General features: G+C 40.5%; 1 protein-coding gene across 5 annotated transcripts in view; it reads right to left on the reverse strand.

Annotated features, from left to right (window-relative positions):
- The window catches only part of MBNL2 (muscleblind like splicing regulator 2), a 116,631-nt gene that overhangs the window by 57,426 nt on the left and 32,527 nt on the right, over nt 1-26,678 (reverse strand). For 4 of the 5 annotated variants that reach the window (XM_062566839.1, XM_062566840.1, XM_062566842.1 and 1 more), the window contains exon 2: nt 13,518-14,363. In XM_062566839.1, the coding sequence (XP_062422823.1) occupies nt 13,518-13,691 (174 nt within the window). In that variant the 5' untranslated portion in view covers nt 13,692-14,363. Of the gene's footprint in view, nt 1-13,517; nt 14,364-18,276; nt 18,296-26,678 lie in introns of those variants that run through there. The other variant, XM_062566841.1, reaches the window with a different exon arrangement.

Here is a 26,678-nt window from a genome sequence, read left to right on the forward strand (position 1 = left end):
TAAAAATGAATTAGCACAGCATTTTCCAGAAGATATTGTCCTCTGTGTGGTCTCCTCATGGCATCCACAGCAATGCAGAACATCAGTATCAACTATTAAACATAGCCCAACATTGGCTGTGCCAGCTCAGCAGTCCATTCTCTCTCTCTTTGGACTGTCCTACTTAGATCTCAATTCAAGAGATGAAGCAGTCTAAGATCACAGGCATGCTGGGATCAAAAAGACCTGTTAGTTGCATCAGTTAATTAACTTCTGTTGAACTGAACTAAAAATCAATTTACCATTATTTCTCTATGGTTTCTAAAGAAGCTTCAAATTTATTAACTTACTGCATTATGATTTCATTTGGTATTTCCGTATCTGTACCTATAAATAAGCACACTAAGCAGAAATTGACCATGTGTACAGATATTTTATGAATTAACTGACCTTCACTTGCTACTTAATTAGCTTGTGATAACGTTTCACATTTCACATGACATCTTAATGGTTACTTTCAGACTACTCACTTCATGTGCATTACCAAGATATACTGGTTTACACCATATCAAAGCACACCATGATACAACTGACACAGATCACAGCAGATCTTTTCCAACATTCAGATCTGAAGGTGAAAAACTAATTAGAAAGGACAGCATTATTCAAAAAGATCTAATAAAAAACTCCCTTGCTCATTAAACACACTGTATATAATGTTATATCTGGCATGCTGAAATATCCGATAACGAAAAACCTGCTTCGGGTATTGTTAGTGCTTTAGGGAAATCTCACAAAATCTTTTTATAATATAATAGCATTTGTTTAAAAGATGATCTATGCATGGAAAAGTGGAAGACTTATGACTCTACAAAAATGTCAAGTCTGGGATAAGAAAGAACTTAAACATCTCCTGGGCCAGTCCTGAGTACAGTAAAAGTCTAGTTAATCCCTTTGCTGGGATATAGAAAAAGCCTCATGGACTGCTGCTCTGAAAACAAAATGAGATACTAAGAGTTCACGACAAAATGACACAGTTATCATATGAAACATAGGTACCTTTGCTTCCAGGGCGGTTTTCATTTTTTTATCAGTTGACTGTCTAATGTAAAAACGCATAAAGATTTGATGAGAAATGAGAACTACAAACTCCCTCCTTCCAGACGAGCTCTAACCACACAGTCTAGGGCTACACCTTCCCCTGTGATCGCTTACTGCTTTTACAAATTCTGCAGTGCTTTTTATACAGTAGCCAGTTTCAGCAAGTTGAGCTGATCCACCCATCATCCCAGATCCTTTCATTGCCTCGTACAGCTGCCTGAAGTACTGAATCCAAACCTGCGTTCTTAGTCAAATTTTCCATCTCTTAAGAAAAAAGAATTAAAGGTAAGTACCTATGACTCAATATTATACATCTGCTACTTGAAAGGGCAGTAGAAGGAAGATACCAAGGTAGTGGCATTTAAAAATAAAGTGGAGGTTCAAGCTAAGAGGAATGAACAAACGCAGCCCTCAGCAATAGCTGTTTCTCAGTGAAAGGACCTAAAGATCATTAGTATCATTAAACATGTAGTTCTGCAGGCACTGGGACAAAGAAGGTAGGTGTTTTACACATTTGATTGCAAATTCCCAATGCAGTCTTTCTCATGGGTAACCCAGTTATAAGGATCTTCTCTTGCCTGTGCTCTCTGGCAACAGGAAGCAAGTTCACGCTAACACCTTTTCCCTCATTTGGGAGGCTTAAGGTCGCTCTTTCTTTCTCCACTCCTCTCTTCAGCTGCCTGTTTTCACAAAATGTGTAGGAACTTAATTATCTTGGAGACTATAAACTCTTTGTCAAACTTGGCTGAAATTGGCCAGTGGGTTCAAAAGTTAGTGGGGGAGGAGGGAAAGAGAGGCAGTCTGATTGCATAAGCCTCATTTCCTCAAGAATCCAGGCTAAAAACAATTATAGCCAGAAGGTTCAATTAAAGAAAAAGAACCATAGACTTTTCCTGCACTTCTAACACTAACCAGTTCATGCATACTAATCAGTTGTTCTCACGGAAGTAATATGAGTTTTGCAGCAAATTAGTATTTCTATTGATTTATACCAAGGATTGTTGTAGAACAGAATTTGAACGGCGTAACTATGTTCAGAATGCAGAGGAAAATTACCATATAAACTCCATAATTTACACATGCACACAGATGCAGTATCTCCATCTCCGTATCTACATACCTCCATGTTTCCCCATGCAAATCCCACGTCACTTTTAATGACACTGATATATATGGTATGACTAATGTGACAAAGCACATAGGTAAGGCAAGATGCATTTAGAGAGCAGCCTTCATATTCATTACCTTCATTATGTAAAACCAGTACCTTGGCATTGAAAAGCAAATCAGTTTTCGTATTTTGCATTATAAACCAGCTACACTTGTATCTGATGACATCCGACACACATGTTCATATCTGTGACAAACAAGAAACAATAGAGAAATGTATTTTGGGGAGGAAGGGGCATTGTTTTTCCTGTCATAGTTTTTCAAAGCGCATAGACCATATTCCTGTTAATTTTTAGTTTTAAAAATCCTCATTAACAAGAAATTATGGTTGCAAGTCAATTTAAATTTGCAGAAAGTGGTCTACCTTTTTATTTTTAAACAGACTGAGTTCATTGTCATAACATCTCTATGCCATGAAAGGTTTTCATTCTTGTAGTAAATTGGTTTACACCTATGTCAACTTGATGAATTTACTTCAGTTGCTAGCATTGAGAATGAACTATGAAGTATACGCTGAAAATATTCATCCCCCTTTCGCTCCCGATGACTGCATTCTTCTGTTACATAAGACAGTTTCTTTTGGGTTTATTCAGTACCTCAGCTCTTCTCACAGCCAGGTCACCACCGTGGCAAAAGCACTGTCTGCCTTTTTCTCAAATTGAGTATCATAATCTTCAGTTGTGAAGGCAGCTAATGCTGCCTCCTAAATGGCTTCACTGAGTTGCCAGAAAAGAAATTTGCAGGGCCATCTGGAGTACCCTGGGACATCCAGGATCTCTGCCTGGTGCCAGCAGATATGATACATTCCTCTGACACATCACTGGAAAGCCAGCAAGGGCACTCACTCTACGGCATCTCACATGGTATAGGATGCCTGTGTTTGGGCAACTGAATCAAGCCCAGAGAGTCACATCCCATCCACAGCAAATACATATGCATTAATTTTAAAGCGATGGCCTAGCAGAAAGTGATCTTAAAAAAAGGGCATTTTATATCTCTGTTAGTTTCTAAACTGCAACTGAGCTGTTCTAATGCCACCAGGTATCTTCACAGGTGCCACCAGACTGACACTCAGTAAGCATCTCTGCTGCCAACACATGAGCTGGTGCATGAATCAGTTGAGTCAGAGGCTGACCTTAACTACAGACTGAACGCAAGTCTTAACACAAGGTCCGTATTAAATTCAAACCAAAGCAAATAAATTATTTTTAAAAAGAGGTTAAAAGCTGTCTGGCCTACTGGCACATGCAGGCGAGAGCCCTAGTTAGCAGCATTCCTCCATGCAGCTGGAACGACATTGCACAGCATGGATTCCCTCTCATTGAAGCCAAATGAATTTGACCGGAGGCAAGGGGCTGCAAGCCTGGCAGAAAGAGTATGTCCACACTGTGGTGACTGTACCAAGTCATCTTGAATTTGGGGAGTGGGGGCAGGAGGAGTGGAATATGGCACAGCACAGTGCAGGATCATACAGAAACACATGGAGATTGCTGGTTTACATGAGTGCAGGAAACAGGATTGCTACATTAGCTAGAGCTCATCTGTACCGCTGAGCAGCAGCACACAGGAGCATGACACTAGTGCGGCGACGTCTCATATATGGTGCTGTTTTCTATTGATAGACGACTCCTTACCTCTCTTCATAGCTCAATGATCTGTCTTCCAAAGCAGAAGTCTATCTGACTTCTGCGGTATCATTCAAAACACCTTGCCATACATTTCCCAAGCTGGACCAAAACAGATAAGATCACCTTCTTTTCCCTTTTTATCAATTTCTTACTTTGCTGTGGTCAGGACCTTGCAGAAATCTCATCCTAGGTGGCATGGTATGCCTCTGGTCATGAGCAATACATCAGTTTGAAGAAAAAAATCACAACATCTAGTGATTTCATCTTGAATTTCGATCATGGGACTGGCACATCAGAGCAGCCCTTCAGAATTAAGTTTCAGCATCTCCAAAACCACTACAGCTTTCCTTTTTTGCAATGATTTTCCAATACTATCTACCTGCTCAAAAACAAGGTGCCAGTCTCTGTCTGAGGAGATGCAAGTTAAGGAAGATGAATGATAATCAAATAGGACTTGCCTACCTGAGTCTTGGCTGTGTTTTGTTGTTTTTAATCTCAAAAATTCTAAAAAATTTGTTTAAAAATCTCTTCCTGTTCTCCGTCTGGTCTGACTGTTCTAATAGGAACATATGCCTTGTCTCCACTGGGCATTTACATCAGGAAGCTCCCTGTATCTGAGCATAACCCTGTCTTTTGCACTGATGATGCAGCCTTTAAGTATAACAGCTTGGGAAGAACGGCTGACACTTGAGCCGAGAGAAAGCTACTTACACAAGGCCAACAGGGGAAAGAAAAAAAGAAGAAAAAAGAAAACATGCTCGAATGAAAGAGGTACCACCTGTTGGAAAAATAAAGGAGTAGGTGGGCAGACCCAGAGAGAGTAAGCCTGTAGGAGCAGTGACCTGAGTTAATAGGGAGCGTGGGGGAGGAGTGGGCAGCAAGCAATTGCTCTAGTGTTCAAAATCCTAGTGATGGGATGAGTCAGAGATTCTGATTGAATTTTGCCTTCACTACGCCCACAGACTGATTATTATAAAGCTAAGGGAAGCATGGGTTGGTGCTCCCAGCACAGTGAGTTGGTGGGTATCCAAAGGACCCCTAAGTGCTTGAAAATCTGAAGAACATCTGCTAAATATTGTATCCAGCATTTCCTGCAGCTGTGACCAATCCGCCTAGCTGCACTTCTTTACACAAGCTCAGACTGGTAACCAAGTGGTGGTTGCATCTGAGGCAAAGGGGTACAAAAGACTACCCAGGAATACCATTAGTGAGCACTACTGAAGCTTCTGGAAGGAGCAAGCTCCAAGAGCTACCAGGATCTAGCAATGACACTGCCCAGGAACTGCCGGGAGTAATGTGGGTTCTCAGGACAACCTGAGACAGGGATCATGATATATTTATATTTCATCCTTCAGCCAGTGTTCTTTAACTGCTTTTTCTTCCAGCTCTTACTGATCCTGTTGTTCATGCTTATCCCCAAGCCAGAAGACAGGAGTAGAAAGCAGGACACACACCAGAGGACCTGCTCAGCAAGTTTCACCATACACACACACAAAAAAAACCCCACAGCAATAACTGCCAGTAAATATCCACTCACTCACTTAGCTCAAAAGCAGCACGAGTTGTGACAGGTCTCCACATGAGAGAGCCTGATTCCATGTGCTCGGATGATAGTGAGCCTCTGAAATTTAACTGCCCCACACTGGCAAGCAGGGTTCCCATGTCTTTAAAGGGAAGGAGGCACTAGCTATCTCCGTTATCAGATGTCCAGCTTGGCTCCATTTTGTGAATACAATCAAGCTGAAGCAAGGTGCCCAGTTTTAAAATCTGACATCTCTAGTAGTTACTGGGGATACTAGCAGCAGTCAGGGTATCTTCTCGCTCTCATATCTTGCTGCTGCTGATAGAGACACCCAGTATTTCCAGCAGAGAGAAACACTGTCTACACAACGAACTTCAACTGCTCGCTCCCTTTCTCTTCATTTCTGTCTGCTCACGGCAGAAACAGTGGTGACAGGTTAGGGCTTGCTCCTCCAAGTCGATCCTGATCCTTAACAGCCCTTGGCTGCGGTGCCTGACCCTTCAGCTTGGCGCCCAGTGGAGACCTGTACTCCCACCAGGGCACAGCCTGGCGGTTTGACGCCACAGGCTGCGGGGCTGAGTTAAGCCTCCCAACCTTGCTCCAAAGCAGGTGAGAAACACTCCTCTTGAAAGAGGGACAAATTCTAGCAAACAGCATGGCCACTTACTGCAGTGAATAAATGCCCAAGGCCTTTGTACACATGATGCTGAACACTGTGAGATGCATCAGTTTAAGGTTTATTTCACTTTTGTTTGACTTGCTCCCAACCAATTTAAGGCAAGCCAAGTTTATGCATTTTTAGGTGTGTCCAATACCAGTTTAGCTATTTGGTTTTAGAACAGACTTTTAGTCAAGTCAGTACAGCCAGCACATAGACAGCTGTGCAAACTAAACTCAGGTTACTCAGAGATATTGGGGTGACTGAGTTGATCCAGAAAGAGATTCTCCTCTCCTAAACCCTACTAAATCTCAATTTACATTCAATTTTGATGGTTAAACTCATGGTTTCATGTTACATTTAATCCAGTTCTTTCCTTTTGTCTGGGTCAGTTCAAACAGTTGCATGGCTGCACAATCACTTAAACGAAGATAAAAAAATGTGGCTGGCCTAAGTGTGATGGGGATACAACACTGGATGTAACCATCTCTTCCAGCAGCAGCTGACAGTTGCATGAATTAAGTATAATGTGAAATATGACATAATTTCAAGCAACATCTAACTCCCAGCATTTTATTGTGAGCCAAAAAAATCCCACAGCCTGAAAAAGACACCATAAGGCACACCTGCTCCTGGAATAGTATTGCTGGACTAAATTTTAAAACAGGGCAGCCTCTCTAATGAGACTTCCTTTGAACTCAGTGAAGAGAGCCAGGCTCCTTCCAGAGAAAAGTCAATGTGTGGTGGTAGGGGGGAATTAGATTCCTCCTTGGGACAATTCACAGCAGATTCTTTTCTGCTGTTCCAATACAAGAACTAGGAGATATCAAATGAGACCAGGAGGTTCAAAAGGAACAACAGAATTTGGTTTCCACGCAGCACATAACCAAGCTGTGGAACTCCTCGCTGCTGCAGGCTGCAGGTGCTGAAGGCGTACATGGTTCAAAAAGCGACTGGACAAATCTGGGGTAAAAATATGTCCACTGAGAGCTATTAAGTACAACCATATGGCGTCTGACTCTCAAACTCCTTAAGCAGTATAGGAGAGCACTCCAGGAAACTATTACATGTTTGTATACGGCTTCCTGCGTTCCCACTACTGGCCACTACTGGATCATCTGAGCTAAAATAGGGCTTGGTCTGGCCTAGCACAGCCACTGTTAATCTGAATACAGAGAGAGCCTATGGAGCCAAGTCTCAGAAAGCTAAAAGTGGCCTTCACTAACACTTTCTCTTTATGTCCACAGTTTGCTGCAATTCAGAAACTGGGAAGTCTCTGTCAGGTCCTCACACACTGTATGTAAACTTTTCAAAGCTTAAGTAAAAAAATAAAATAAAAAAGATAAAAAAGGACATTCTGCCTTTTGTAATAACAATGCACTGATAGCTCGGAAGTGGGAGAGCTGAATTCTGAATCGTCCACCTGAAAGGTTTCAGTCTGCAGCTTCCACATCCCTGGAGCCTAAGGCTACTGAAAGCACAGCTTTCCCCCATCCTGCTGAAATTATGTCACTGGGCAGCAAAGGAGGCCAAACTCGCGGGGCCAGTAAGAAGAGATGATTCTGCAGCCCCAGAGGAAGGCTCTCGCCTGCTCCAGCCTCCAACCAGCCACAGGCAAAGCCTCTAAACTCGCCCTGTATTTGAACAGGGTGACACTACCCAACTGTGTGATGAGTAGGGATTCAGCCAACTAAAATGCTATGAACATTCATTTCAATGTTTTCTGGTACAGGCAAGTCTAGTCAATCCTCTCTGTCTGATGCTCATCTACAATTTGCCTCAGCTGTCTCAGCTGCAAAGTGAGAAGAGGTATCACCCACTTCAAAGTGTGACGCAATCCTGATTCCTTCACATTTGTTAATCATTTAGAGATCCACAAAAGAATCACAGAAATACAAATGACTGGTTAGTGCATCCTAACTGTGACACCAAACCCTTACAAACGGCCTGCTCAGTTTACAAAGCCTTTTTTTTCTTTTGGACTAAAATCAAGTCCATCCTAAACAGCTTCTTTTCAGTTCCAGACATTTCAACAAAGTGGATGTTCCTAAAATTTCTTTTTTTCCTGGAACCCTTTTAACTCAGTAAACAGGTCTCTGTGTACAGTTTTCAATTACCTTTTATTCTGTAGAGCCAAATGAGACCAGATAGGCATATTCTTAAAAGGCTTTCATGAAAATGCAAATGAACAGTTCACACTAGTCTGCTGGCTCAATAAATAGAACAGCTCGAAGTATTTAAATGCTAGTAAATAGACTTAAAAAAATACAGAAAAACCCATCTGTGGATCTAAAGAAGCTTTCATTTTCTTGCTACTACCACAAAACTTGCAATGACAGTACCTTCAGAATACTTCCTCCCTTATCTATACTAGCTTAGACAACGTAATAGCTGACCTGGAGGAAGGGTATAAATCTTCGTCAGGGGAAATTAGACAAGAATTTAAAACCCAGGTTTGCCTGTGAACATGAACAAGTCAGCCTCTAGTAAAACATATGTGACCATATCTTCTCATCTGCCAAACTTCCCCCTTCTTCTCCTAAACTTCACCATTCATTTTAATGTTTTTTGCTCAAATACTGCAAAAGGTTGCATGTTCTTGTCCACAGAGATCATACTGCATGTTAATATTCCTTTGAAAAGATTTTGTTCTTCGAGTAATACTCAAAAGCAGGCCTGCTTATAGTGTTCAACTTGTAGGAATCTACATGCGTATTTAAAATTTTAAAAATTAAGCTACTTAAAGCAAGCAGGACGTATACAAGCATAAAAGGAGGAGTTCCTGAAATTCAAGCTTCCCAGTTAAACAAGCCCCTTCACAGCCCCTTTCCACAGCAGAAACACTGTAGCATTCAAATAGGAGCTTGAAATGAGAAACAAACAGCCCCAAAAAAGCTTCAGGAAAGGGTTTAAGGCTGCAGCGAGGCTCTGGCTCTAACGGTGCTTCCCTCAGCAGCTCACCGCTTTCCCTTCCACCAGCAGGGTTCTGGGCTTCATCACGAAAGACCTCCTTAATCCACTTCAGGCAAAGGCAACCAGATTAGGTCAGAGCCACTTTCATCCATACAGGAAGCTAACTTAGGCCACTTGCCTGGTACAATTTAGGGTGTTTATATGATCACATCAGCTGGCAGAGCTCAGGAGGTCTGCTGTTGATGCAGGGTATCAAATTGCTAGAAGCACTACTGTGATCATCTAATACATGCTCATCTTAAAAACAGGACGAGTCTACCCGCACTCTCCTCCTAATTCCCAGAAATACCCTGCTTAAGACAGGCCAGGCTCTGTCCTTCACCAAAGGGTGAGAAACAAAACTCAAGTCACATCTCAGGAGCCTGTGCTGCAGAACCCGCATCAACACATTTCTGGCAGGAGAAACCAAGTTCACGAGGCCTTAGCTATTTCTGTCTAGCCAGAGCAACTGGCAGATGAAGGATATTTAGAGGCTAGACAGTCTTCAACAGTGAACATTTTGGATCCTCAACACTGTAATCAGTCCATTGGATTGTTGCAACTTCTGCTGGGTTTAAAGTCAACTATTGCCAAGAACAGGTATTCAGAGCCAAGAATCCTTTTCCAGTTAAAAGCAAACAGTGTCCATTAAATTCAGATCATCCTATACTTGCAAAGGGCCGAGCTACTGATATACTACCTAGGAAAATGAGGAATCCAACACAGGTGTGTTATTCCAGCAGCCTGGGTCCAAGGCCACAGCTGTATCATCGAAAGAGGCAACCCAGTGCCCTGCCGGCCCCACACAGACACTCCTGCTACACAGCTTTTCTCCAGTGTGTCAGCGGCGACTGCAACGGCACTAATTTAATTTTAACTGCAATCACTTTCCCAGCCTGGTGCACTGCACACACAGGAAGGCGGTGGGGGCAGCACAGAGGAGGATGTGGCAGGTGGGACCAGCTCTTGCTAACATAGAGCAACCACGAGTCAGAGTAAAGATGCTTCCAGTCCTTTGGCTGTCTCATCCATCTGGTGGACACTGATACCATGCTCTCTCATACATCCTGGAAAACTGGAAAGAAGAGGAGTGTTCACAACATGTTCCTTCCCAGAACAGCAATTTGGATGACCAGTATTTAAAGGACAGCATCTCAGAGGGCCATCCTTTGCATGCGACTGACTTCTTATTGAGCTGCAATAACTACTAGGCACCATCAAAATGCAACACATACCTCAGAGTAACAAATTTCTTTCTTTTCTCTAGACAGAAAGATATTGTTCAAGAAACTCAACTTTCTCATTGTGATTTATTTTTACAGCAGGTACACAATCAAGATAGTAAAAGTGCTCAGTCTTCAAAGCTAGATGTTATGTAAATAAACTCTAAATCATTGCCTCCACTGATACATGGCTCAGTGTTCAGGAAGGAAAACATTTCTTGTTTTTTTTTAATTAAATGCTGATTTTATCTATAATTCTAGACTGTTCTGTTTATTTACATAAAATGTTATCCTGCTTGTTGAATACCAAACTGTTATCCTGAAGCTATCTGATTACCAGTAGTATTTTACAAAGCTACAGATCAAATAAATTTACCTGACTAATGACAGAAATCTCTCAACTGGCAGTATAAACCAACAGAGCTAACCAAGCACAATCTTGGTGTACACGCACCAATTTGCAAACACCCTCTGCAGCACAACAAAGCTAATGGATGTGAGGATGCTAGTTGAAATAGCCAAGAGCCATGCACTTACAATGATTCCTAAAAGCTCTTTACGAACTAAAGGGTCAGGTAACACGTAAATGCAAGGCTGTGACTCACGCTCACCTGCAAAGAGCTGCGGCAGCTGAAGACATTATCGACCCTTCATTGGGTTGCGCTCTGCCTGCAGCAGGAGTCAGTGGAAAGAAACCTGTACCTCCAGCTCTGCTGCTGCAGGCCACAACTTGGCATTTTAGTATAATCCTATCTTTAATGGTAAGTTAAGCAAATATACCCAACAACAACACAGAACATCAGAGGCACAGGTGCACGTTCCCTCCTGCTGACCACTACGAGGATGCAGACGTGAAGCAGGGGGGCAGGACGGAGCTGCGCGACTTCAGCCACTGAAGGAAGATTTTGACAGAGCAAACCTGTCACAGCTGATATCCGACCGCACTAGAACAAAACATGCTTGTTTATTTTAACTACATTTTTGAAATGACTTCAGACTTCTCTCCGTTGAGCAGTAACACAGCTTGTCAGTAAATTATCCTTGGAGATCCCTTAGGATCTCTCTTCACTGTATTTAGCTCAGGCTATGACTCAAGTTTTGATTCTCAGATGATTCTCATCCCTGTGCAAGAGTCCCCAGCTCAGAGTACCCTGCTCTGAGCTAGCAGCAGTGTCAGGGAAAGGGCGATGAACTTGGAGCGCCACAGATATCAGGGCGCGCGGGGCAGCACAGCGGCACACGCTGCCGCTTGTGCCGCGAAGACGCAGGAGCTCAAGTTACAGCAACCCATGCGCCCTGGACCCATCGCTGGCAGCAGCGCCCGCTGGGGCTCAGCTGGCCACGACCCTCCCAGACGGGTCCTGCTTGTTGGAATGGAAACAGCTTCGTGCGCTAAAACTAGATGAGTGTTGCTGCAAAGACTGATGCAACAAGGTCAGGTTTGTAAAATCCTCCCCCCGCCCCAATAGGCGGAGACATGCACAAACTCAAAAGCACTGGGATTTGGGTTGGTTGGGGGATTTTTTCCTAATTTTATTTTGCTTACACGCGTCACAGCATAGTAGTTCTGAACTGAGAAATTAAGACGATGGCTTTGGTAGTGCTTTGCTTTCCACTGAGTTTTTGTTTAAAATCTTTTTTTGGTAAGGAATCATAAATGGGTAATCAAGAGATTTCCCTCATAGTAATCCTTTGCATCCAAGGTTATAGGTAGGAACCATAAATTTTTCAATTATGGTTCAGGTTTGATGTCAGCAGTGAAGGATTAAGCCATGGTCTGGATGATTCTGAATCTTACAATTAAATAAACAAAGGAAAAAAAATCTTAGTTCAAAAATAAAAATTTTTAGGCAGCCTACGAAGGCTCAAGAAGTATTTTACACTGGTTAAAAACTACATTTAAACAACTTTTACTGAGTTGTTTATATCTCGTAAAAGCTACTTATTGCCCGTTTGCTGCAGATGCTAAGCTGCCCATTTAAAAAAAGAATCCCATTGGCAGATGACCCTATATACTACAACATCTACAAAGAACCAGTTACCGTTTATCATGCAGTAATCCATGGATTAAGGTCATTAATAGCACTTGATGACATATTGTAATGACTCTAAAGGGGTCATTTGGGTTTGAAGGATGTACAGAATATACACCCATCACAAACACTTCCCCAGAGTTATCTTCTTCTTCCAGATCTTCAACATAAGACAACACACAAGAAAAAGATGCTTAGTAAGACGCCTCCTACAATATTGCCATGGCACAAAAAATATACATATAATAATAAAAATAAATGAACATTTTCAAATAAAATAAAAGTTTCTTCTCATTCACACCAGTGTTTTCACAAGTATACTAAAAGAGTTCTTGGTGGGTAATTGAAATTTTGTTCTTCAGAGCTAATTTTAAAAAGCAAGCCAAGACATTCTGTCATGCCCAAAATACAAAGCCACTACTGAAACTTCAAAAATAAAATCTGAAATGCTTAAGTTTTCCCTTTAATTACTTAGCTTAGTTATTTTTTCCCTTCTGTTTTACATGAGAATACATGTATCATTATAGAAAACATTGTTTACACCCTAAATCCCATAGGGTTATTAACCTTCTTGTTCTGCAGTATATCCCACATTTGTGCAAAACTTAGATTAATTTTATAAAGCATGTTTGACACCATTAACAAGTTGGGAAAAGCTGACGCCAAATCAACATAATAGCTAAATTTCCTCCAGAGGAAACAATCTTGCACTCTGTTCTAAATCTACTATCTGCACTGCAAATATATATAATTAGTAATGTTATTCATTTATCTGATATTCCACAATACCAAGAATGAAAATAATGTTTTGTCAAAATTGAAGTAATGACCAAATTTTCTTACTCTGTGGATTTAAATAACAGAATCTGTACTTTTAACACAATTTGCTTCATTATCACGTTGACAATGGCCAAGTATTTAAGCCACCATGTATTTTCATTTGTAGTGAAACAATGATAATTCATGAAGTGTACTCTAGTGAATGCAATGGTCATACCAACTGTAAACAATCCTATATTCCACAGTCGGAGGCAATTTTTACAAACAACATACAAGCACCGGAAAAGAGAATCCTCAGCAATCTTTTCCAAGATTCAATAAAAAAAGTTAACACAAACAGCATTTCTATTAATATACATATTACTAGAACAAGTCACTTTTTGATTAATCAATTTGAGTTTTAACTCATAATTTCATTTTTTACTTTTAATACATTATCCTTTTCATTACACATGCAATTTTCTTCCTTACCTTTAAGGAATCAAAGCAGGCAATAACTCTTCCATTTTCAACCTGGCAACTTTTAGGAGGATGTGCAAATTTGCATTCTTCATCAGAGCGTGAACAAGTTCCCCTCTGAAATTGTCTGCACACTTCTAACGTTAGCCATTTTGTATCTCTTACAGGAGCAACATTCAAAGCCATGATGAAAAGCTGATTTAAATGCTGCAAATTGCTGTCAAGTGCCAAAGAGATTTCCAAAAAAACACTGATGGGGGGAAAGGGGGGAAAAGGGGGAAAAATAACCAGAAAAATAATTCCAATTGGAAAGGAAGTGTTCGTTTTTTGTTTTTTAAAGTGTTGGGGGAGGATTAAGAATGTCCAACACACACAAAGCAAAAAATGCAGAGAAAGTTTATCAGCAAGCAGTCACCTGATTGATGAATCATTAAGTCCCACTTGTAGACTTTTGGCTGAAAAGAACCATGCTCAGTAGCATTTCTGTCTGTAAAACGTCTGGGCCTGTTGATTGTGTCACTGACCCTCCAGTTTTAAGGAAAGGTTCTTCAGTGCAATGGCACTCCTCGAGAGCACAGTAATCCCTTGCTGATCACTCGCTGGTATTGATTACACAAGAAAAGCAACGCAGTCATTTGCTTGTGTCCCAGTAATAATTTTTTCTTCTTCGTCGCCTTCCTTCTATATAGAAGTCTGCTTCACATCGATGAATTGGCAAACCAAGGCAGTTGAGGTATCTTCTGCCACGTGCAAGGTCAAGGCAATGTCTAGCTGGCAAGGACAGTACTTGGAAAACACAGGCGCTGGAATCCTCTCTCGTAAAAGTGACTTCACAAAGGCACTTTTTAAATCACCAACCTGACAAAACAAATACAATATCAGTTCACATTCAACTTATTTCAATCAACATTATGGAATCTATCATCACTTCTTATCAGAAATGATAAACACGCTGCCAATGCTTACTTGTATTCCTTTCTCCAAACCAAATCAGCCTCCTTCATGAAGTTATGTGTGACAAGGGAATAACCAGTTGAAACACGTATTGCAGTAATACTCTAGGCAGCAATCCAAAAGTTCGGAATGATTTAAATAGATGAATGTGGCAGACACAATAATTAGGCATGCTGGTTGTGAAACAATTCAATCTAATGTGCTTAGTCTCCAAAACAATATACAAGTTTCCATTAATTTATCATTTGGCCCTTTAGATTGTGTTATTGCAATATAAACTGTTATTTGTTCCCTCTTAGAAGGAAGATAGCATTCTGTTTGCATTTCCCGCATCTCTCCCTCTCTCTTACTCAAGGGAGGAAAAAAAGGAAAAAAAAAGAAAGAACAAAAAGAAAAAGGCCATCTCAAAATTACAAGAAAACCCTTTCCTTGTCCAGAAACGATAATTAGTTTCCTTGTTAAACTAAAGGCTGTTTTTGGAAGGCTTCATGAAAGGCCACCTTCCTAAGCCATCATTTTCTGATGAGTTCTTCCTAATGTGCAGAATCCTCTTCTGAATTTTTCTTTGATTAAATTGGCTTTCATGCCTCTTTACAAATGCACAGTTCATCATCAAAATCTTGGACTTTCGAATATGGAACTTAAACTATTTGGGGACTATAAAATACCTACAATATTTTATATAAAATATAAAAATATAAAATATTGTAGGTATTTTATAGTCCCCAAATAGTTTAATTTCCATGTTAAATTCTACAGGTAGAAAAAATAAAGGGTTAGATATTACATATGATCTTTAATAAATGACTATTTTAAATGCAAAGCACGAAACCACAGTCATGGTGTTTCCTTCCTTCTATTCAGCTTGTAAAGAACACAAACTTCACTTTGCAGATACCAGCCAGAAGCAGCTGATGGATTATTTTTATACAAGAATAATGAAAAGGGGATGATTGGAATAAGTGATTTTTAAAATGTACCAATAAAAATAGCTCCAAGCACATTGTTGGCTTTCCCATGCCAGAAAAATTACCATTCTGTGCTTGGATTCATCTGGTTTAATTAAAGTCAGTATTGTCAGTAATGTGAGTAAGCATTACTTGCACAGAGTTTCAGAAACAGTTCTGACTTCTAGGTCTTCACCACATCAAACAGCTCTTCTATTACTTAGCAATGTTACCAGAAAAACTTTTACTGTGAGACTGATACCTACAACAAACTTTGCTACTACTAGCACAAATAAAGGTCATACAACACTTACTGCTCAGAAATTTAGTTTCAAGGCCAGTGTGCAGTCTAGACCACGCTTAGCTAGCTGCACCTCCACCTTTGGCAAGCTGCAATTTTAAAACAATTCTACACAATGGTAATATAATACAGTATGCAAATTAAATATTCCTTTCATTAATTATTCCTTTGATGTAGTCCCACAGCATTGATGAAGAACAGAGTTAAACTGAAAGTTTACACAGAGGTGAGAAAATACTTCTAAATGCTTAAAAGCAAAGGGGGGGGGGAAACAGAAGAAGGGAGAAAAGAAAGAAAAAAAGCCTTTCCAGAAGAGTTTCTTGGGCTGATGATTTAGCTGGCTAAATGAAAAAGAGTCTCCCCGAAGCCACTCATTCAAATTCAGAACCATCAGCAATGGTTTTCAGAAGTCTATGTAGGAGATGTAAATTTTTCTTAAAATTTCAGTCTAGATTATACTGCATACTGTGTTAAAAAAAAAACCCACACAAATAATAATACTTTGCTGCACTGTATACCACCATAGCTGACAAAGTCATTTCTCAAATAGTAGGTGTAAAGGCTGATGAAAAATAGACGTTACATATCATGACACAGCAAACACTATACACTTTAAAAAATATAGGAGGAGAAGGAAAAACTGAGAAAAATTCTGCAATGAATAAAAAAGGAACATGACATGCAGAAAGAGCTCAAGAGAAGGAAAACGCAGAAGCAAAAAACAAAGTGAAATGGCTGCTTATGGAAGAGGAAGGGAGAGGCTTCATGGGAAAATGAGATGTGCGGAAAAAGATGGAAGTGAACGCTGGGGGAGAAAAGGAATTTTAGAAGGAAGCGAGAAGAAAATAAGGTTATATGGGAAAATGCAGTATTTTGGTAAAGAGATGGAAGGAAACAAGGCAAAAGCAGCATGGGACTATATAAGAATATACAAATAAAATAATAAAAAGCCTCTATAAAATGCCAAGGCACAGGGCATTATTAATGTCACAGCTAACTCTGACCTTATGTGTTGCAAAATCCACCTATGTGGAGAAGATGGGGGCCTCTAGCAAGTGTAAACTCTGTTTTTCTTTTCACTGGTTCCAACTTAGATTTGCCCCATCTACCAGGCAATTGCCCTCCTTCAAACAAACCAAAGCAAATCTCTAGCAGCCTAGTGCACTTGGCACCAAGGGAGCCCCTTACCCAGGCAGAAGGGTTTGCTTTGGGGTTTGTCTGGGGTTCTTGCTTAGGTTTTGTTCTCGTTGGTTTTCATGAATCCAACTCTCCGGGCAAAACAACTCAACCTTCCACCCACCACTGCAATGAGAACAAACTACCAAAGCTTATACATAGACAACTGAGATGCAAAACTGGTGGCAAAGCTGCAAAAAATGTTAAATGATACAGTTAAACAAACTAATTTTTTAACAACTGTTACTGCTTATTTTCAGTCTCTCACGCACTTGGATCAATCAAATTGATCCAGAATATATCCACAAATGTAGTTTTCCATACAGCAAATGAATAAATTCATTTGAAAACACTGTTTAGCTTTAGGCCTCCACCTTTCATTTCTTCTGGGCAGAATTCTAGAAAGGCAGAGAGCAGCAGGTGCTTTTGCCAATCTCATGTTCCCCTGAGATACCAGGGAAGAACCTGTGTTTGAATCCAGATCATCTTTGTGTTATGTTTTAAACCACAGAATCCTTTTTCCTTTTCCAAGTAGACATATTCCAGTGCACTTAAATATATCCTTTTCTGATAAACATTTTCCCTTTAACTTTTAAATAAGGCAAAACACATAGGCATTAGGAACCCCCAGAAAAGGTTCTAACTCAGAGAAACATTAAGTAACCACATGGGAGTTTCTAGTGAGCACAATGCCTTATCCTCTCATAAAAGAGTGGATCTCTTAATTGGAGATACTAGAAAATAGCAGCTCTTGCTATATAAAAGATATGGGCTGCTTTGGTCCAATAGTTTTACTTATCACACCAGTTTATGTAGTGAAGTGGATCTGTATAATGGAGAAGCCGAGCCTTCTTCGATGCAGTCTGTTCACGCTTCAGCACATAATCACAGTAAGGTCACAACAACTTTTTCAGTCTAAGAACGAACTGAACCGAGGATCAAAAAGCCACCTCTGCAGATGACAACTTCCAGGAAAGGAGCAGTCTTATGCAGGTCCCAAAACAGATCACTACTGGAACCATTAATTTCAAAAAGAATTATAATTTTCTACTGAGAATTAAGTGCTCCATAATATTCACCAAATGAAATTTTTCAATAAGTGATTCAAGCTCTATTTATTGATCCCATTGTCAAAGTTTATCAACATGATCCATTTATTTTTCTTTACATATATATACCTATATATGTGCATATACACACACAACAAACAAGAATTGAAAGTTAGGAAACGCCCAGCTGTACTTAAGCAGCATTGCATAAGTTTAAAGTAAAAGACCACAAACATTCTTTTCCAGTGGACCAGAATTGATTTGCTAAATATACTAAATAAGCTCTATTGTTTACAGTGGTCTGTTTTAAAATTAAGGGATAAAAACAAAACAAAAACACCTACCCCACTGTGTCGTGAAACCAAGCTGACCTTCCCTTGGGTCACTAGCAGGGCCCGTTGACCTTCAGCATAGCTATCTGCTGCCCAAACTCACACTGTAAGTGCCTGCAGCAACTATTTTCACTGTGGAGTAGCCCTGAAGCTGGGATGAGAGACAGATTTTGGCATGGGTTTCATAGCCATTCACTAGCACAGGTAAAATGGGATGGGTTCCAATACAGAAGATCAAGCTAACCTATCTAACAACCATTCCCTCTTGCATCACACTTTATGAATCCAGGCAGCCAAGAAATCCTGCATGCATTCTGAAAAACAGAAGGTGTAAATCCTCAAGTACAAGTTACATAGCCTTGTACTTCAGCTCATCTTCTCACTCCCAGCCAGTCACTTTCTGTACCAGTTCATGCTCTTATCTTCTTCCACATGCAGGGAAGGCAGATACCCATCTCTTCAGCCTTGCTCACAGGAAGCGCCAAGGAGGAACAAGGCAACCTCTGAACATGCAGCTTAGGCTTAACCCTGAGATGGCTTTGCCCTGTGAAGTTGTCTTGCTCACCATATCCAGGGAACCTACGCAATTCAGATACCCAGCTTAACTCATTAAATGCCTGAAGTTAGGTGGGATAAAACTGATCCTCAGGACCTATCCGACCTGCAGTCCCCAACACTGACCTTAGCGTTCGCAATCCACAGTCATACAGAATTCTAGTTGCGCCAAACAGCCCTGGTGTGCTGAATACTCAACACCACCAGAATGTCTTTAGAACTTAAGTTCTCAAAAACAGCATGCACGTAGTGTGATTTTTTCAGATTTTTGGCTTAGTCAAATACAGTAACTTGCTTAAGAGGCCCGAAGTCATATCTCTAACTTCAGGGGAATTTTATTGCCAAATTCCAAGTTCTTGATCTCAAGCAGGTTGCTACCGCAACTTTTACACGCTTACATACCCAAACACAAAATTATTTCGGTTACTTCCTCAGAATTGCACCCTTAGCCCTAAATTCACTTCAGAAATAATTTTTAAGAAACAAATAAAAAATAAACCTGCAGTAGACATCAGGCACATCAGATTTCAGGCTGATATTTTAAGGTGGATGCTAGAAGTTATTAGCAGCTGAAAACACACACTCTTGTAACAAAAACTGTTGGACATTCTTAACCATAGGAATCGCCTAGGTTCAGGACCCAGCAACCACAGCTTTAACAGAGGATAACCTTATCAACAGTTCCAGGTCCTCATGAGTCTGATGTTCAGCGAGCTCCACACATCTGGTCTGAGGATAAACTAAACTCTGACGGTCCAACCATTCCCTCCCATCAACAAGTTACTACTTCTGGGTCAGTGACCTTGCTCGGGACGGCACTGTAACAGGCAATATAGGACAAAATACGATTCCCACATGCCCCAGGACATCCCCTGAAATGGAAACACAGCGACTAGCCAATGTGCCAAGCTCCATGGGCACATCTTCAGATCGCTGGCAAGGAGTCAAGCTTTCAGGAATCACAGCGCCACGTGATCCTTCTGAACACTTTTTCCAACAGCTACTGTTCTCGTTGGTCTTTGGTTTCGGTACTGACGCTGGGAAGTCGGGTCGTGCACTAGGCAAAGGCCCTTGGGTGGGCCAAGGCATGGGAAGACTGATGCGGAGCCAGCAGCGGCTCCGGGGCCATGAGAGGCTCCCAGGCAGCTCCTGGCGAGTCCCAAACACAGCAGGAGCCACGAGCTATCTGCCTTGTGCAAAGCCACAATCCTGCTGATCAGCAGCATCTCACTCCTCTGGTAATGGCTTCTGCGAACCCCTGAATACTACCTACCAGAATACTTTATAGACTCCTGTCGAAGACCCTCCCTCCCTTTCTGAACCTTGCTAATCCTTCAGCAGCTCACCATAACCACGAAGGAAACTTGCTTTGCAGCACACTACATTTATAGCCAAAACCTAGTGGAAAGATTCCCAATATAAATCTAATGCACAGGGATTCCTCCATATAAAGCAGAACTAGGCCACATTAAATACCTCAGATGTTCTCTATGAAAATACAGACGGTCAAAGACTGACAACTACTGAGCGTGCCCATTCATCCTTAAGGTAAATTTCTAAAATAACAAAGGCCAAAGGAAAAGACATCCAAATCCCACTAAATCACACTTACTGGCACTGCACAGCAGATTCCAGTTTCAAAGCCCTTAGGAGACTGACATTTCGACGGGGCACTGGCAGGTAGTTCAGTCCAAAAGACAGTTCTTGGTTTTTCAATTAAAGCTCACCGCTGCATTCTTTAAAAAGTATCATTATTTTTCATTCTTTGTGCTTGAAACTGCATTCAAGGCCTCAAAATTGAATAGTAGCTGTGTATCAAATGGCCACAACCACACGAGCGCACTCCGGCACCATTTTAAATCCCACCTACCTGCCAGCACCTTGTCTCCCCCAGCCCTGTTTGCGCTTGCCCTTCCTTGGGCTCTGCCCAGAAGCTCAGCAGAGGAGGGCTGCAGTTTGATCGTAAGCTAAAGCTGGGCATAAAGCTCCTCTTACCAAATCATTACACCACACCCCAGCGATATGACAGCATGTCGGTCCCATATTTGAACCGGTAGAGTAGGTTATACATTAATAATTTTGGAAAAGTTAATTCTGTTCCAAGATGTTTTCTGACAAATCATCCACTGTCCATTCATCTCAGCTCAGAGTTACGCTGGCTCCCTCACGATCCTTCTCTCCAAGTCCAGAATAAAGCCCACACAGAACCATAGAGTGGCCACCAACCCTGCAGGCTAACTTGACAGAAGCGTGACCGCGTGGCCATGTCTCACACCTGGTGAAGCACACAGCAGACCTGAAGGCCAAGGACCACGAAACCACACGCTGAAGCGATCTCCGTTCCCTCCTCTGCACTCAGGCTGTCCTTCCTATTGTGGCACGTCTTATTCTTTGTTGCGTGCTCCTGTAACGTGGGGAATCTCTAAAATAACCTAAATTCACCTCATTTACTCCCTATCCCTGGAAAGCAAGGCTGACTCTGAGTCATCTCACACTATTATAAGCCTCACTGCAAAATCCTCTGCTAGCCAATACAGAGAAGATCTTACTTTAAAAGATGCTAAAGTGGATGAAAAAAAGAGTTGGTTTGCAGACAAATAATATGACAGTTGCCATGCTCCTTAATCACATTTGAATAAGTTACATTCTTAAAGACTGACCATGCAAGAAGATTTCTCTGTGCTAGATAAGCTTTTCTCACTTTGCCAGCCTACCAGATTAGGAAATAGAGACCAGAAAGTGATATGACAAAACTGAGGTATCGCTCATCAGTGAATACAATGCCAGTTTTGTATTCTCCTAAACCAATTTCTAACCTTTTTTTTTTTTAACATATAACCCAATATTAAGAGCATTTAGCGAAACTAGACAGTGTATGGTAGAGTGTAACAATGTCTTTCTGCATAATTCAGTAAAATTTCACAGGACAGTTGAGTTTGGAAGGGATCGCTGCAAATCAGCTAGTCCAAACCCCCTAATTTGAGTACTGAACACAGAATGAGGCCACTAGCTCTTCCCTGAACTATTGTGAACTCACAAAAATAATGCCTTTGGATGGGGAATAAGCTGACATGCCCCAAGAAAGTGATTAAAAAAAATGGGATATCACAAAAAAAAATCCCCTATATTCAGGAAACCAAAGAAAACAAAAGACTCATGAAACATCATCTGCTCTTCCATGGCAAATATGAATGGAAAACCATAACATTCCTAGGAAAAAATAGTCAACTATAGTAGAAAGCAATGAATGCTTTCTCTTTGATAAATTAAAAATGAAATTTGTGAACATTTCTTTAATCATTTATTTATTTATTTAAGGCTGAAAGCAGACTTCATTTTTCACTGAATAAATTGTTACTGCTCAAGAGAGGAAGAAAACAGAAAAATTTGATCAGAGCAGCTACAGAGTAGTTTGAACAAGTGGGCAGGCGCCATAAATACTAGAATTTTATTCTCAGTCTTTTTATTAATTTGACCTGAACTCTATTGAATTCAAGTCTCTGGACCGTCAAAAAAAAAAAAAAAAAAAAAAAAAAAAAAAAAAAAAAAAAAAGTTATTTCTTTGCCTGACTTAGAGATAACTATTGCAACATCTTTGTTATACAACCAGAGATGGACGCTTTAGTCAAGTATAATTCAAATGAATAATTTACTGAGAGTTAATTTTAACCACTTTAGCTAAGATGACAGAAGTCCAGGGACAGGTTAGAAAATACAGGTCTGTTTTATTTGAACTAAGTGTGATCTACAAATAATCAGTTTTGCTAAATGAGCAATATTCTGTTTGCCAAAATCGCTAGTCTGAAATGTTGATCCTTTTGCTTCTCTAACCGCGGTTCAGGTTTTTTAGTATGTTCCATGCTATTTACAGTAGAGCAATGAGCTTACTCAGAAAATCTACCGGTTTACTTTAAAGCTGGCTTTACAATATAATAGCACTAATGTCCTTTGTCCTCTGGGAAATAGGTGAGGAAAGTGTACCATCAACCGTGAAACAACAAACACGGCTCAGGACCTTTTCAGCGATACATCATACTACACTGGGAATGGACTGTGAAATATTTGAAGTTCAAGTCTGTAGATGACTGGAACCCCAAAGAATATTTGCTAACATCAGAGCGCTTAGAAGTCATGCTGATAAAACTAATGCTCATTATACTTCAGTTAAAATGCAGAAAACAGATTTTTCTCCTTCTAGCAAACATTTTTTGGGGCTTTTACAATAATTTTCATCCTACTCCACTGCACCTTCTACTCTTTTTCTTGGTCTGTATCTTCTCTTAGTCAATAACTTAAACATGTCTTGTTCTCAATTCAAAAGAAAACTGATTTAATTCTCTAGGTTTTTGAATTTCATATATAAAATTCTGCTCCAACCTTGACAAGAGGGCTGAAGTAATTTTTGTTACTGTACTTCTGTGAACTTAGTTAATCATCCCCAGCAGCAATGATGCATCACTTGGCCTCTTATGGACAATGTTTTGCTTTTGGCAGAGTGCACCATGCAATATCTATTAATCAAGTCAAATTCCCCAAAGGGGGGAACCCCAGTACATTAGGAGGTCCACCCAGCTGTGGACCTGCATTGTATTTTTCAGGAGTCTAAAAATATTTATACAAAAGTATGTTTATGTGCTCTATATTTTTTCTAGCCCTGGACAGGCATACAGAGACATGCTCATGACATGATGTCATGACTGTTTTCACCTGCCAAAGCACCAATAACATGTTATTACAAAGGAGCAGAATTTAAAAGGGCTTACACTGCTGTCGAGTCTCTATTTTCTCTACTCCAGTTTTACACTAAGCCTAGGAAACAGAATCCTTACAAAAGCTTTTATTCACGTGACAAACAGTATCTCCTCCCAGCGAAAGCCAGGAGGAAAGCAAGATTCAAATAAACCATGACTCCAGGTAAATTAAGACATGCTAAACTCGCAAGCTGAAAATATGTTCAAGACTGCCAGTAACATTGTTAATAACGTATTCCAGTAAATTACCCAGCTCTGGGAAGTTGCACAGCACGTCCAGACAAAGCTCCTGAGGAGCGTACAGCAAGAGAACTATCTAATGCTATTAACTCTGACTATGTCTTAAGTACTAAATCCATCCTGATAAAGAAACAGACTCTCCACAAGAAGCAGCAGAGCTCTGAAACAGAGTACGTGCATTTCTGTGCCATTTTTCCCATTTACATTTTAACTGAGGACAGCACGCTGAAGTATGTTTGTAAGAATAACTTCAGCAGTTAAGCCAGAAGACCTTCTACCCCGTTTCCTGTCTCCAGCAGGGGCCAATATCAGATGCCTACAGAAAAATATGAGAACGGAGCAAGCAGAGCATGGTAATTTCTGTGAATATTATCCTAGCCTCCAGGAATACGCGACTGATATCTTTGTATTTAATAGGTCTCACTGGATTTTCCTTACATGGATTTGCCCAGCGCCTTTTTGAACATTGCTCTGTGAGAAGAGGCTTTCATCAGCACGTGCCTGGGAAGTGGATACTAGGAGGGAGTAACTGGTTTTGAATCACTGACAAGAGACTGGACCCATGAGAGAGGAGAGTGGGTATGAAGGAAACACTTCAAGACTTCTGCTGTTTACAAATCTGTGCAAGGCTCCAGTGTAGCCAGGGAGTAACTAAGTGACTGATTTAAAAACTCCTTTGCTAAGTCTATGCTGTTGTTTTTGCTTATTACCATGAATGAGTTGCAAAGAGAGAGAGAGAGAGAGAGAAAGATCCCCTTTGCCTCCAACGAAGGCACAGCTTTGAGAAGTGTGTTTTTAAAACCTCCCCCGGCGCTCCAGGGCGCGTTAGGCAGGAGGACGCACAGAAGCAACGCCTTCACGACCCTGCGGGGGATCACACCAAGCTGAACCTGCCAGCGGGCCCTGAAGACCCAGGGCTGCGCACAGGCTTTGGGCTATGCCAGACCCTACGTGTTTCACAACCACCTCAAACACGTTTTGGAAGGAGCAACTCATCACGACCGCAAAGCGTTTTAGCGCAGGCGAAAAATCACGCCTTTAGCGGCTCAGCTTCTCAGAGGGTTGCCGCAGCGAGCCTTCACCAGGGCCCGCAGTACCACAAGTACTCAGCTGCCCTTTCTGCCTGCATTACGGGCACACACGCTGTTTTACAACAGTTGAAAAGATGGTGATCTAACTTTAATTTAGCCTATGAACGTCAGGTTGTTAAGACTGCAACCACGTACCTTCACCAGCAACTCTTCCACATCTTTTTAAAATACTGAAAACTCGTCCTTTATATGACAAGAGCAGAAATTTTCCTACTAAAAGCCATTTTTCAAAGCTCCTTCCTAGTCAAGGAAAAAACAAGAATTTTGGGGGCTTTTCTTAATACCTGAAAAACAGCCATTAAATAGGTTCATTGGTCTCTTGTAAAGATAGCCTGCTTTTTGTTTGGAATAGAAAAACTCCGTCCTCCCTTATTTTTTGGTCCTCCATGGTGAACAAAAATAATATCCAATCATGCCCACTGTGGAGATGACAGTAAAAGACTCTTTCATTTCAAAATTCATGTCATTTGTCTACAAGAAACCATTTAAAACTTCTGAGGCTATGCATATTACATTAGATGACACATAACAGAAACTTACTCTCCCTGGAATACAATAGATCTGCACTACGTGGACCCCTATTTTGTTAACAAATATCTATCACGAGTTCAAGAAAATAATTCTTTTCCTCAAAAACAGTGTTTCTGCAACTGACAGCAAATAAGGAGAATGCCCTTTCTCAAACTAGTTGCAAATTCTGGTGAATACTGGCTTTCCAGGAAATCTTGAAAATTTCTCTGTAATTCGTAACCAAAAGGAATGAGTTACAGCTGGAAGAAGTGCACATGAACTGCCTGCAGATGCAGTTTACCATAGTGAACATTAATTTTTTTCTACTCTCTAGGATAATGAATTTTTGCTTTTAATGTGCAATACTGCTACTGAACTTTCTTTTTGCTTGAAAGCTGACTAAGAAGCAGTGACATGCTAAAAATGGGTCATATCGATCTGTTGTTTTAATTTTTCAAATACATCTCCCTTGGTCGGAGAAGCTCACCACTTCTTTGCTGCCACCGGAAGAGAATTACTTTTTAACTCATTTTCATTTCAGAAAATAACGTATTTATTTTTGAATAAATAATGGGAGACAAAGGACTTAAAAGAAGGAGAAGATACTTAAGAAGAAACCCTGAGGGCTTAACAGTTTATAGAGATGACATCAGATGAGTTCATACCTATTTTTCTGCCACATGCAAAAAGCGGGACTATAGTTCATTACCTGCAAAAAGTAAAATCAGACATGAACCACATGCAGATTTCTGGAAGAAGAAACCCTGTCGAGATATTGTAAATACAACTTCAATATACAAAGCCTTCCTTTTCTGTTAGCTTTAAAGTTAAAGGGATATTGGACTCATGAAGCAATACTCACCTTGAGGACGTTATTTAACTGAATTAGGCAGTGTCAGCCCTAGTATTCCTCAGTTCTACACAGATGCAGGTCACTGACTCAAACCAACAAATCATAAACTTTTTCAACATCTGAAATGACTATCCCTCTCTGTTTTAACTCATTTAATAAGAAAAGACAGCACTAGAAAGTCTTTCCCATTCTCACTAGGACTTGCTGAAAACTGAAGAAAATTTCATTATCTTGATGCTTCCCCAAAGCTGAAAAGTCAAAACATCAAAGAAAAAGAATTTTAGCAATATGGAAGCAATTCCACCTGAACACTTTATTTACATATAGTTGAGTCATTTTATTGTAACTTAAATATTATCATAGATAAGTACATTTATTCAGGCATAAATTATAAACAGTGTTTCAGTATGAAAG

This window comes from Rhea pennata, chromosome 1 (genome assembly GCF_028389875.1).
Source record: "Rhea pennata isolate bPtePen1 chromosome 1, bPtePen1.pri, whole genome shotgun sequence".
NCBI classification, from domain to species: domain Eukaryota; kingdom Metazoa; phylum Chordata; class Aves; order Rheiformes; family Rheidae; genus Rhea; species Rhea pennata.